Genomic DNA, 13086 nt, shown 5'->3' with positions numbered 1-13086 from the left:
TGCAGGTAGTCAGGGAGCCCTGATGCTGTGTCCAAAAGGACCTTGAGCTTTGCTGTTTGTACATGATGCATCTCTTTTGGCCATGTCCACTGCTTTGGTGTCCTCAGTCATGTGCCGGGACAGGTCACGTTCTTGTCTGCTCAGATACACCTTGCAAGTCAAATCTCTGGTCAGGACAACCAAGCAAAGTTTGAAGCTGTGCTGCTTGTCCCTCTTGTTTTAGATGGCCCGCAGGTGCTGGTTGTCTTAAGACATAAGGAAATGGATTTTGATGAATACTTGGGTTTCAGAATAAGGTTTTCCAGGAGGCTGACAAACTGTTTGCACAGTCCTGTGGCCTTGTTGTGCCTATGAACCGGTCTGACAGAGCTGGAACTGCATTTGCAAAATGGGTTGTGATGGGTGTTTGGATAGTGAATGCGAGTACTTGACGACTGTAAGCTGTTCTGAGCAGAGAAATCTCTCTCAGAAGAGAGGACTGGGTTGAGGAAGGGAGCATGGTAGAGGAGCCATGGTGGCACAGAGTGGCATGGAAATGGTGGCACTGGAGTTGTTGGAAACTTCCCCTGGTCACACAGCAGCAGGGGTGTGAGCGGTTGTGACGAGCACAAGGCATTGCCTCGTTTATTTTGCAAGAGCTGTCATCCTGGAGAGGGAAGCATCTCTGAACTACTAGACCCTGGTCATTGCTGAAATGTAGCTGTGGAAGGCAGAGGTGTCCTTAGGATGTTTTCTCAGGGTGAACATACAAGTTTTGTTCTTTGTGCCTTACTATAATAGGTGACCTGGTTTAGCCATGCCTTCAACCAGTACTTTGTCTTGAGCTTCTTTGCTGAGCTTTGGCTTGGTGTAAATGAAAATGTCTTGGGCTGTCAGAATATGATCCAGGAGTTTGATAATCTCTTAAGAAACAGGAGCTGTTAACGTGCTGAGCAGCTCTGGCCTGTTGTCTGTAGGGGTTGGCAGAGGTTTTGTGTCTGTGGGAGGTAAATGTTTGTCTGCCCAGACATCATGCACAGAGGCATTATTTTTTTTTCCCCTTCCCCTTTCATGTTAATGCTTCTGAGGCAGTTTTGCAAGAAGCTGTGGCCTTTCACATGCTTGCAGGCTTTCAGTGGTACACTTGTTTAATTTCTTGGCCTGCTGCTGCGCTGCTGCTTCCATGATTCACTAATCTTGTGTTTAGTTGTGTATCTCTAACTCGTTGAATAATCATGAGGACCTTTGTCCCAGATTTCCTAGGCACTGGGAGGGGGAAGGGGGGATTTATTTATTTATTTGTCTTAAGAAAGCTTTTCTGCTGGATCTCCCATGACTCTAGAGAAAGTCCTTGTTTATGGTTCTGCTTTCCAGGGGAGGCTTCAAATGAGAGGGAACTCGGTGTTTTTACAGACTTCCTTTTCTCACAGGGACTAACAACAGAAGGTTGTTATTAACCAGTCTGCAGTATTTCACCAGCTCCCCTGTAATAAAATCCCTTTCTCTCTTTTATTTTTTGAAATGGAGAATAAGAAAAGCTTTGCTCTGGCTCAAGAAGCCATCTGTGGCTTTCTTGTTCCTCCCTAAGTCCCATAAAGAAAGAATGTAGGAGTAGTAAAAGTTCATATGTGGTAGTAAAAGGAATGAAGCCAAGGGTAATTAAGGGAAAAGGCCAAGCTCTTCTGCCATTCATATCTTTATGGGGCTGTACTGAAGAACTGGGAGCAGACTTGAGCAGTGGAGTCAAGAGCATGAGTGGACCAGAAATATGATATAATGAGATGTTAGGTGATAGAGCAGCCAAAACTTTTTAGTCCATAAAGGAGTAATTCTTACATATCAAAACACAAATAGACACCAAATTTTGTACACACACATTCATCCTCAGCCTCTAAAAATGTGCTGTGTTGTTCATCAGTTTGAAATCAGCTCAGGGCAGGGAGTGAACTCCAGAGCTGCGTGGTTTTTACCTGTTGTGCTCTTAACAAGCTTCAGGGACTGTTTGGCTTTGGCAGAGGAAGGGTGTACGTGGTGGGATTTGCCCAGTGTCCTGAAGCTTGGCACGGGGCTGGCTCTGTGTCCTGTACAGATGGGCAGGGAATGAAAGTTGTGGCCAGATATGATGGCCTAGAGGTTTCTGTTCCTGGCATATCAAGGATTCAAGTGTCCTACTGTGAGATCAGTGGGCTGTGCCAGACCATCAGGAGGCAAGCAGAGGCTGTGGCAGTTCCGTGGGAGTGGGCACTGTGGTGCAGTGTAGCTGTCAAACTCGAGGTTTGGATGTTCACCCTTAGCTGGAAGGCAGAGGGATGTATGGTTTTGCTTTAGCAGAGTAAAACCACAACCTCGTGCTAGACATGGAAGAAGGTGCCAGTATGTTTTCACTGGTCAGGGGGCAATGGATACAAACTGGTACGCAGGAGGTTCCACCTCAACGGGAGGAAAAATACTTCTTTACCGTGAGGATGCTGTAGCCCTGGAGCAGGCTGCCCAGAGATACTGTGGAGTCTCCTTCTCTAGAGACTTGAAAGACCCATCTGGGCATATTCTTGTGTGACTTGCCTTAGGTGATCCTGCTTTGGCAGGGTGGTTGGATTCAATGATCTCCATGTCCCTTCCAGCCCCTACTGTTCTATGTTATTACCACAGGCTTTTGTAACAGTGGAGCCAGCAGGTGAAAAGTTGATCAAGTTCATGTTGCAGAATCACAGAGTTGTATTAGTTGGAAGAGACCTTTAAGACCATCAAGTCCAAACATTAACCCAGCACTACCAGGTCACCACTAAACCATGTCCCTTAGCACTAGATAATCCAGGTTCAGCTCTCACCAAGCTCTTCATTCATGTTAGTCACCTCCATTATTCCTCCTCTTCTAAAACCAGGCCATCTTCTCTCTTGCTGTAGGCTAACACCAGCTTGGTTTTCTGGCTTAAGTTCCTATTGACAACTTCTCAGCCCCCAGGAGCTGATAAAGGTCTTTCCAAAGCTTTAGGTGCTTTGCAGGTACAAAATCTTAATAGGCTTGTCAGAAGAAGGAAGTAAAATGCCAAGCTGTCATTTACTAAGTACACATGAATGTCTGACAGAGGTACCAAAGTAGCTCAGAACCAATGAGGTTTTCATGCTGTGGTTCAAGAATCATGTGAATGACAGACTGGGTTTGGTTGGAAGGGACCTTATAGATCATCTAGTTCCAACACCTACTAGACACCTCCAACTAGACCAGGTTGCTCAAGGCCCTGTGTAACCTGGTTTTGAGCACTTCCAGGCTTGGAGCCTCCACATCTCTGGGTAACCTGTTCCAGTGCCTCCCCACCCTCATAGGGAAGTATTTCTTCCTAATGTCTTATCTAAATCCAGCCTCTTCCAGTTTGAAGCCATCACCCCTCATCCTGACACTCCATGCCTTTGCAGAGAGTCCCTCTCCAGCTCTCCTGGAGCTGCCTTCAAATACTGAAAGGCCACCAGAAGGTCTCCATGGAGCCTTCTCCAGGCCCCACACCACCAGCGCTCTCAGCCTGTCAAAGCAGCACATCATGCAGGGCTCTCTAGTGTGCAGAGGAGAAGGCTGAGAAGGGATCTTATCAATGTCTGTAAATATCTCAAGAGTGGGTGTCAAGAAGAAAGGTCCAGGCTCTCTTCTCTGGTGTCCTGTGATAGGACAAGGGGCAATGGATGCAGACGGGAACCCCAGCATAAGGAGATACTTCTTACTTTGAGGGTGCTGGAGGCCTGGAGCAAGCTGCCCAGAGAGGTTGTGGAGTCTTCTATGGACTGATTCCAAGCCCTCCTGAGTGACCTGCCCTGGGTGATCCTGCTTTGGCAGGGGGGTTGGACTCAATCATCTCTAGAGGTCCCTTCCAACCCCTACCATTCTGTGACATTTCTGACCTTACAACATAAAATAGGGTTAGTGTTGTTAAAGCTGACATGGTTAACATGGAACCAGTGCCCTTCTAGAGGTGCTGTGGAGTATTAATGACAGGGTGATGTCCCCCACAGCACGTTCTTGACTTTTAGATTACTGCTCAGCTCATGTTTCTCAGTGTCTGGTGTCACTCCCTTGTTTCCCTTTCCTCCAGCCACCTCAAAAATGTGGTGTGTGGGGCAGAGTTAGGTTTATGCACCAGAATTGCAAAGTATTTGGCACTTTCCTTCCTGTTCTGTGTGAGCTTCACCTCTGTGAGGAAAAAACAAAGCAGCCAACTACAAGGAGAGAAACTGAACAGAATGTGAGGTTTGGAGATCCAGCCTTCTGTTTACATTTAGATAATGATCTTTAAGGTAGAACTTCCCAGTATTTGGAATGTACAAATGTCTTTTCAGAGGAAAGGGTGTTTAATAACACAGCTCTCCAGTAAGCAGAGGCTGTTTCTATGGATGTAAACAAGATCAGACTCAGAACTGAAGGTTCTAAGTACTCAGTCGTGGGACTGCAGGAGTCATCTGAAGAGCCTGCCCCAACCTGCAGAGAAAAACAAGTGGTAGGAGAAGGGTACAGCATGTTGGATTAGCTTCAAAAATTCTTGCTCACATGTTGATTTTCAAAAAAAAGAAAATATTAGCACATGGGACTATCCCACTTCACTTTTCAGTCATGCATGTTATCCACAGAGAGAGAAAAACAGTTCAACAAAAGCAAATAAAGGAGTGGGAGGATATGGTGTTGGCCAAGAAGGGTCAACAGCACCCTGGCCTGGATCAGCAATAGTGGGGCCAGAAGGCCTAGGGAAGCGATTTTGCTGGGCACTGCTGAGGCCACACCTTGAGTGCTGGGCTCATTTTTGGGGCCTTCACTCCAAGAAGGACATTGAGGGGCTGGAGCAGGTCCAGAGAAGGGCAGCAAAGTTGGGGAAGGGTCTGGAGAACAGGGCTGGTGAGGAGCAGCTGAGGGAACTGGGGTTGTTCAGTCTGGAGAAAAGGAGGCAGAGGGGAGACCCTATTGCTCTCTGCAACTCCCTGCAAGGAAGTTGAAGTCAGGTGGGGGTTGTTCTCTTGCCCCAAATAGCAAGTAACAGGATAAGAGAAAACAGCCTCAAGTTGCACCAGGAGAGGTTTAGGTTGGACTTGAGGAACAATTTCTTCCCCAGAAGAGTTGTCAAGCCCTGGAACAGGCTGCCCAGGGCAGTGGTGGAGTCCTCATCCCAGGAGGTATTTAAAGTCTGTGTAGATGTGGTGCTGAGTGAGATGGCAAAGTGTTTGATTAACATTTGGACTTGATGATCTTAAATGCCTTTTCCAATCAAAACAATTCTATGGTGCTGTGCTACAGTGCAGCTGTAAAAATCCCTTTACTTCATATGCTTCCTTATCCAAAGGGATATAACAGAGTAAGGCTCTCAAAGCTTTTGTATTTGTCATAAATCATCTTTGGTTTGGGTTCTGGTGATGGCATCAGGCAAATACAAGCCCTCCTGTGGTGGGACAGATATGTATCATCTGAGAAACAGGCTTGTTTCAAGTGAGGTCCTAAATTACCTTGTTGGTGGCCTTGCAGCTACTTCTGTGGCTTCCCAAACCTGTTTGATGGTGGTGTGTAATTGTTTGCTGTGATGCTCTATCCCAAGAGCTTTAGGTGTTCTCAGGAGCTCCCCTGTACTTAGACTTGCAATTTCCACATTATGATACATTAAGAAACATTGGGCAAACCTTGTGCTTCAGTAGGACAGGGAATCTTGTTAGCAGCTAGCATTTTGTTACCTCCTCTATGTCATCTCTTCCTCTAGATGAAACTGTTGTGGCAGGAAGGTTGGACTGAAGGATGCAGGGCACAGACTACAAGAGCTGGGGCTGTTCAGTCTGGAGAAGAGAAGGCTTTGGGGAGACCTTAGAGCAGTCTTCCAGTACCTGAAATGGGCTACAAGAAAGCTGGGCAGGGACTTTCTACAAGGGCTTGTATTGATAGGAATGGATTGAAACTGCAAGAGGGTAGATTTAGACTGGAGATTAGGAAAAAATTCTTTCCAGTGAGGGCGGGGAGACACTGGAACAGGTTGCCCAGGGAGGCTGTGGATGTCTCCTCTCTGGAGGTGTTGAAGGCCAGGTTGGATGAGGCTTTGAGCAACCTGGGCTAGTGGGAGGTGTCCCTGCCCATGGAGGATTGGAAATGGATGATCTTTAATGTCCCTTCTAACCCAACCCATTCTATGGATCTATGAACCTCCAGAGGTCCTTTCCAACTCCTATCATTCCATGATTCTGTGTGATATAATTGCAGTGAAAGAAGCAGGAGGAGGGATCTGCATCCTTGTCTGGTTGAAATCCACTGCATGTACTGATGGAAATTCATGAAGTGCCAGCTCTCCTTTGGAAGCAAGTGGTATCCTGTATCACATGGGGTGGATGAGGAGCCTGGACACAGGAATTTAGCCTTTGGGGTTTCAGAGAACTTGGAGGATTGATATATAGTACTTGTGGTTGGCGGTATCTTCAGCTGGACCTGTAGCATCCTCTTTGCTGCACTCACCTTGCAGTTCTAATTTGAAGGTTTTTCCACAGTTAGCAGTTTAAAGAATTCAGGTATTTCATCTTGAAATCTGGATTTCCTTCTGCTTTGTGTGAAAATTGTGGGGGAACTTTCTTTTTGGGTAGAGCAGTTGCAGCAGTGTTGAGCTTATCATTGGAAAGGTGTGAGATAACCTACAGGAGGTGGCAGTCCAGCAAGGCTGACACACTTCTGCCTGTGCTGGCTAGAGTGAGTCCAGCTAAACCGCCAATAACCCAGCTTGTTTGGATTGTGCTGTGATAAAAATGGCTGGAAAGTAACAAAGTGAGGGTGGGGTGGGCCTTGTGTTCAGGGGAGGGAGGAGATCTGAGGGTTCAGAGTTTGTCTTCTCACTTCTGTAACTAGGCTTGCTCTATAGGAGGGGATTTGGAGATGTAGCTCCTTGTAAGAGATGAATGAGAGCATGGAAAGTGCTTTCGTAAGAGGAGTTGCAGTGATGGCTCTAAATCCCCAGGACCATTTCATACTCTGGCCCCAAGCTTGTGCTCAGGAAGCAACTGCTTCAGAGCCTTTTCCTTGTGGTGTCTCCCTGCTTCTCCCCCAAGCTGTCCATGTTTTCTGGCTATCTCCATAGCCTGTCCCCTTTTCCTACCTGTCCTCACCAGCAGCTGGGATCAGCCAGGAATCCATTCTGGAGGTGCATGAAGAATCACAGAATTGCTTTAGTTGGAGAATACCTTTCAGATCATTGAGTCCAGCCATCCTCTAACTCTACCGAGTCTGGTGCTAAACCATGGCCTTCAGCACCACTTCTCTGCCTCTTTGAAACCCCTTCAGGGATGGGGATTCAACCACCTCCCTAGGCAGCCTGTTCCAGTGTTTGAGAACCCTTTCAGGGAAAAAAATTGTTCCTCATGTCCAACCTAAACCTTCCTTGGTGAAATTTGAGGTCACTTCCTCTTGTCCTTTCACTTGTTCCTTGTGAGAAGAGACCAAGCCCTACCTGGCTCCAGCCTTTTTTCAGGGAACTGTAGAGAGCAATGAGGTCTCACCACAGGCTTCCTTTCTCCAGGCTGAACAACCCAAGCTCCTGCAGCTGCTCCACACCAGTCCTGTTCTCCAGACCCTTCACCAGCTTTGTTGCCCTTCTCTGCACCTGCTCCAGCCCCTTAATCTCCTTCTTGGAGTGAGGGCCCTACAACTGAAGCCAGTACTCAAGATGTAGCCTCCCCACTGCTGAGTGCCCTTTATGCAGAAGTGATTATTGCTGTGAGGTGTGAGGCTGCTGCAGCAAACATGACCCCAAGCTGTTCGGGCAGTAACTAGCCCAAAGTATCTGGAGTCTGATTAAGAACATCAGGAGAAGTCCAGCAGAAGGATATGTTGCTCTTGTACAGTTGTGCTAAAGCTGAGTGAGAGTGCTCCATGCTGTGCCATGAGCTCTGGGTGTCAGTGGAGAGGAGCTCCAAGGTTCCCAACCGCAGGAGCTACAGGTGCAAACAAAGCTGCAGTGTTCTTCTCCTCTTCCCTGCTCCCTTGCTGACGTTAACCTTATCTTGTTCCACTGGGGCAAAGGCCAGTCCTGCTAGCAGCCAGCTCAAAGGATACCCAGAAGTGAAAACAGCAGGAGTTTAGAGAACTGGGTCATGCCATGCTGTGTCCCAACAGCAGAGCTTAATCACTAACTGCTCCTGGGACACTCACTGCCACGCTGGTCCAACAGTGATGCTTCACTGACTTCTTGGACAACGAGAAGAGGAACAAAGCTGGTGAAGGTTCCAGAGCACAGCTCTTTTGAGGAGCAGCTGAGGGAACTGGGGTTGTTCAGCATGGAGAAAAGGAGGCTGAGGGGAGACCTTCTGGCTCTCTACAGCTCCCTGAAAGGAGGTTGGAGCCAGGTAGAGGTTGGTCTCTTCTCCTGAGTAACAAATGATAGAGGAAGCAGAAACAACCTCAGGCTACAGCAGGGGAGGTTTAGGTTAGACATGAGAAACAATTTCTTCCCCAAAAGGGTTGTAAAGCCCTGGCACAGGCTGCCCAGGGCAGTGGTGGAGTCCCTATGCCTGGAGGGATTGAAAAGCCACACAGCCACATCACTCAGCTGTGGTGCTGAGGGACATGGTTTAGTGGTTCAGATATCAAACCACAGCTAGAGTTATCCAAGGAGGGGTTAAAAAGTGTCTTGAAGATGGTACAAGTTGGGATGAGGTGCACTTTGTTTCTCCCATGACCTTTAAAACTGATAAGGATGAGTTCATGAGATCATGTAAGGGTTGATAGCTGAAGTTACACAAATGCCTGTGGCCTGTATCAGTGAGCCCTGGACCTTTGAGGGAGATTCTCCTCCCCATCTACTCTGTCCTGGTGAGGCCACATCTGGAGTACTGTGTCCAGTTCTGGGCTCCTCAGTTCAAGAAGGACAGAGACTTGCTGGAGAGGTACAGCAAAGGGCTAGAAAGATGGTGAGGGGAGTGGAGCATATTTCTTGTGAGGAAAGACTGAGGGAACTGGGGCTGTTCAGTCTGGAGAAGAGCAGACTGAAGGGCATCTCATCAGTGCTGATCAATACTTAAAAGGCGGGTGTCAGGAGGATGGGACCTGGCTGGACAAGGGTTGTGGGCACAAACTTGAACATAAGAGGTTCTGTCAGAACATGAGGAGGAACTTCTTTAATTTAAGGGTGCTGGAGCCCTGGAGCAGGCTGCCCAGAGAGGTGCTGGAGTCTCCATCTGCGGAGACATTCCAGACCCACCTGGTTCCTGCGTGGCTCTCTCTGCAACCTGCCTTGGCAGGGATGTTGGACTTGGTGATCTCCAGAGGTCCCTTCCCACCCCTACCTTTCTGTGAGCCTGTGATTCCAGTACCTGCAAAAAGGGCTGGCTCAGTTGAGTTTTGCCACAGGTACCTGGGAGTGGAAAGCCATTGCTGGGATTATATCTTCACTGCATGGTTTTTAGTTATCTTCCAACCTTAAAAACATGCACCAGGGTGTAGCTGTGGTGTGAACTGTTATCAGATGTGAGAATCCAGGAGTCAAAGGGCTACTGGTCCTTCCACTACAGGAAAGACTTGGAGGTGCTGGAGCATGCCCAGAGAAGGGCAACAAAGCTGGTGAAGGATCGGGAGAAGAGGGCTGGGGAGGAGTAGCTGAGACAAGTGGGGTTGCTTAGTCTGGAGAAAGGGAGGCAGAGGGGAGACCTCATCACCCTCTGCAGGAGGTTGGAGTCGGGTGGGTCTCTTCTCCCTGGTATCAGGGGAGAGAACGAGAGGCAATGGCCTGAGATTGGGCCAGGGGAGCTTTAGATTGGGGATTAGGAGCAATTTCTTTCCTGCAAGAGTGGTCAGGCACTGGAACAGGCTGCCCAGGGAGGTGGTGGTAGAATCACTATCCCTGGTGGTGTTCAGGAAGCCTGTGGCCATGGCACCTGGGGACATGGTTTAGTGGCCATGGTGGGGTTAGGTTGATGGCTGGACTCAATCATCCTCGGGGTCTTTCCCAGCTGAAAGAGTTCTGTGATTCTGTGAGATGGGAATGGCAGACAGCACAGTGCTGATGCTCCTACATGTGGCACCACCACCGAGTTGGGAGGGTGGAGCTGCAACATGCAGGACCGGATCTGAGAGTTTCAGTACAAATCCAAAACAGCTAAGAGGGAAACACACTAATTATTTGTAATTGGGGAGCAAGGGGGTTTAGTTATTTGGGTCAGGGTGAATGTTTTCAACTTTCTAAATACAGATTAAAAGTTTCCATCTCTTGGAAACAGCCCTGCAGGAGCTGTTTGGATAACTGAGCTCAGGAGGGTTTGGCCTCACATCAGAAGCATTGGCTGCCTCCAAATTCTTCTCCCATGGGGCTGCTGCAGCACCTCCTGCCCTCTGCCAGGGCAGAGCTCTGGGAACATCTCCAGTTACAGCATAGCAGCAAGGTAGGGGACGAGGCCTCCCCACTGGGTTTTGTTCTTTCTTCTTCTGTTTGCACACTTTTCTTTCTCCCCAGAAAAGCAAAATAAAACAAAGCCTCTTTCAGTAATAGCTGTTGGTGTAGACACAAAAATAACAGGAGGGTTGCTTCAGAAACACCAGGCTGGAAACTCTTGCAGTCTTCATTTAAGGGTTCTTATTTTTCTTCCTCTTCTTTTTTGTTTTTGGTCTGTTGTTGCTTCCATTTTGGAAAGCTTGGTTTGCTTTGGTGTACATTTCAATTTGTGTTCCAAATATTATAATTGGCATGGGTTGTGTTGCCAGGGAGGAGTGAACAGGCTCCAGTCTCTCTCAAAACCAAATTAAAATGAATTAAGAGAGGGTTTTTTTTTCCTTTCTTTTCTCTTCCCTCAATTTCTCTTCAATTAGAAATGTGAATCTTTAATGGCATGTGCAGGGAAATGAAGTTCTCAGTCCTTCCAAAACCAGCAGCAGTTTAAGGTGCTGCAGAGCCTTTGAAAGGGACCTGGACAAAGTGCAGTATGGAATGATGAGCTGCTGTCACCCATACGTGTCAGGGAGATACCACAGCCAGCAGTTTTGGTGCTACCAGACTGGGAGGAGTGGCTGGCACCCCCTCAGGCTGTGCTGCCATTCAGCCAGACCTGGATGGCCTGGAGACTTGGGCAGAGAGGAATATCATGAAGGTTGACAAGGGCAAGACTGGAGTCCTGCAGCTGAGGAGGAAGAACCCCCTGCACCAGTACAGGTGAGGGATTGATTGAGGGAAAGCAGCTCTGCAGAGAAGGACCTAGGAGTGCTGATGGACAAGTAGTTTGCTATGAACCAGCAATGTGCTTATGGCCAAGAAGGCCAATGGGATCCTGGGGTGCATGAAGAAGAGTGTGGCTAGCAGGTTGAGTGAGGGAGGTTCTCCTCCCTCTCTACTCTGCCCTAGTGAGGCTACATCTGGAGTATTGTGTCCAGTTCTGGGCTCCCAGTTCAAGAGAGACAGGAAGCTACTGGGGACAGTCCAGTGGAGGGCTAGGAAAATGAGGGGCCTGTAGCATCTCTGTGAGGAGGAAAGGCTGAGAGCCCTTGGGCTGTTGAGCCTGGAGAAGAGCAGCCCCAGAGGGGATCTGAGCAATGCCCAGCAAGAGATAAAGAGGGCAGGAGGGCAAGAGTCTTACCAGTGATGCCCAGTGACAGGACACGGGGTACAAACTGGAACCCAAGAGGTTTCATCTGAACAGGAGGAGAAAATTCTTTTGTGTGAGGGTGCTGGAGCCCTGGAGCAGGCTGTCCAGAGAGGCTGTGGTGTCTCCTCTGGAGAGATTCTAAACTCACCTGGACATTGTGCTCCTGGGCAAGCTGCTGTGGGTGCCCTGCTTCAGCAGGAGGCTTGGACGGGATGATACCCAGAGGTCACTTCCAACCCCTGCTGTTCTGTGATTCTGCAATCACCTGTGTCAAGAAAGCCACCCAGGCCACCTCTGAAGGTAGTGTTGGGGCCTCAGCTGGACCCTTCCAACGTGGCCTGTGGCATGTGGCCTTTGCTTCTGCTTTCCACGTCCCTTCCTGACGTCTTCATGGAGCTGCATCAGTGCCGTGGGTTAGTTATTAATGTCTCTCGTGGAGGTCTTCTGTCCAAAGGGTACATTTTCATCCAAACTTAGCCAAGATGTTTAGAAGGGGAAATCCTGTTTATTGGAAGACTTTTCATGTTCTCTGTCTCTCTCTGCAGTGGAATCTCGTCTGTGACAACGACTGGAAGGGACCCTTGAGCACTTCCCTGTTCTTTGTGGGTGTCCTGCTGGGCTCTTTCGCATCAGGACAGCTCTCAGACAAGTAAAGTATATACCCCAGAGCTGCTGGCTCTGTGTTTGGTGTTGGGTTCTAAGCAATTCTTAGGGGTAAAGTTTGCTCTGGGTGTCCTTCTGCACCTCCTATCTACCATGTCTTTATTCTGTGGCTGAGCTGAACCTACACAGAGCGTGCAGAGTAAACCTGAGCTAGGGCAGAACATTGCAAGGTTGCTTAGTTGGGGTTATCTCTACCTGTTTATTTTTTCAGCAAAATCACTTCTGGAACAAGCTGGGTTTATGCCAGAAAACAGGTGTAGGAGATCAGTATCATCTGGTAAAAACATAGGTCAATGACATCCTCTTCTAATGACTTTGGACTATGTGCAGAGAGATCCCTTTGGCTTGTTTTCCTCTTTTTTTGAGGTCATTCTCTTATGATAAACACCCATAGCTTCTCTTCCTCATGGATTCACAGAATGGTTTGGCTTGGAAGGGACCTTGAAGATCATCCAGTTCCAACCCCCCTGCTATGGGCAGGGATACCTTCCACTAGGCCAGGCTGGTCAAGGCCTCATCACCAAATGCAGCATTAAGTCTGATGCTTTGCATTTGTGGAACCTGCAGAGCATTCCAGGGAAGTAAGGCCTTCTCCTTTATCAGTGCAGACATGAAACAAAAAGCCAGACACCATTCATTTTTATGATGTTGCTTGCTTTGGGTTTTTTTAAAGCTCAGTGTTTCTAATTCCCTAGGACTTGCTGTGCACAGTATGCTCTCTTCCTGGTTCCCAAAGGAAAATATGTGGTCTCTGATTTCTTGATTTGCTTGTTGATTTTGTTTCTTTGGAACATAGTTGCCATGCCCCAAGTCTTGTAACATCATTCAGGCCATTGCACCTTGTCCTATCACTTGTTCTTTGGGAGAAGAGACCAA

The 13086-nt window shown here is 48.2% G+C and overlaps 1 protein-coding gene across 1 annotated transcript in view; it reads left to right on the top strand.

Moving 5' to 3' along the window:
• The window catches only part of LOC104297032 (organic cation/carnitine transporter 2), a 35851-nt gene that overhangs the window by 1019 nt on the left and 21746 nt on the right, over nucleotides 1-13086 (top strand). Inside the window, exon 2 of the mRNA XM_009896907.2 lies at nucleotides 12093-12196. Coding sequence (XP_009895209.2) covers nucleotides 12093-12196 — 104 coding nt within the window. The remainder of the gene's footprint in view (nucleotides 1-12092; nucleotides 12197-13086) is intronic.

Source organism: Dryobates pubescens, chromosome 16, assembly GCF_014839835.1.
Source record: "Dryobates pubescens isolate bDryPub1 chromosome 16, bDryPub1.pri, whole genome shotgun sequence".
In the NCBI taxonomy this organism is placed as follows: Eukaryota; Metazoa; Chordata; class Aves; order Piciformes; family Picidae; genus Dryobates; species Dryobates pubescens.
This window is presented reverse-complemented; position numbering and strand designations above follow the sequence as displayed.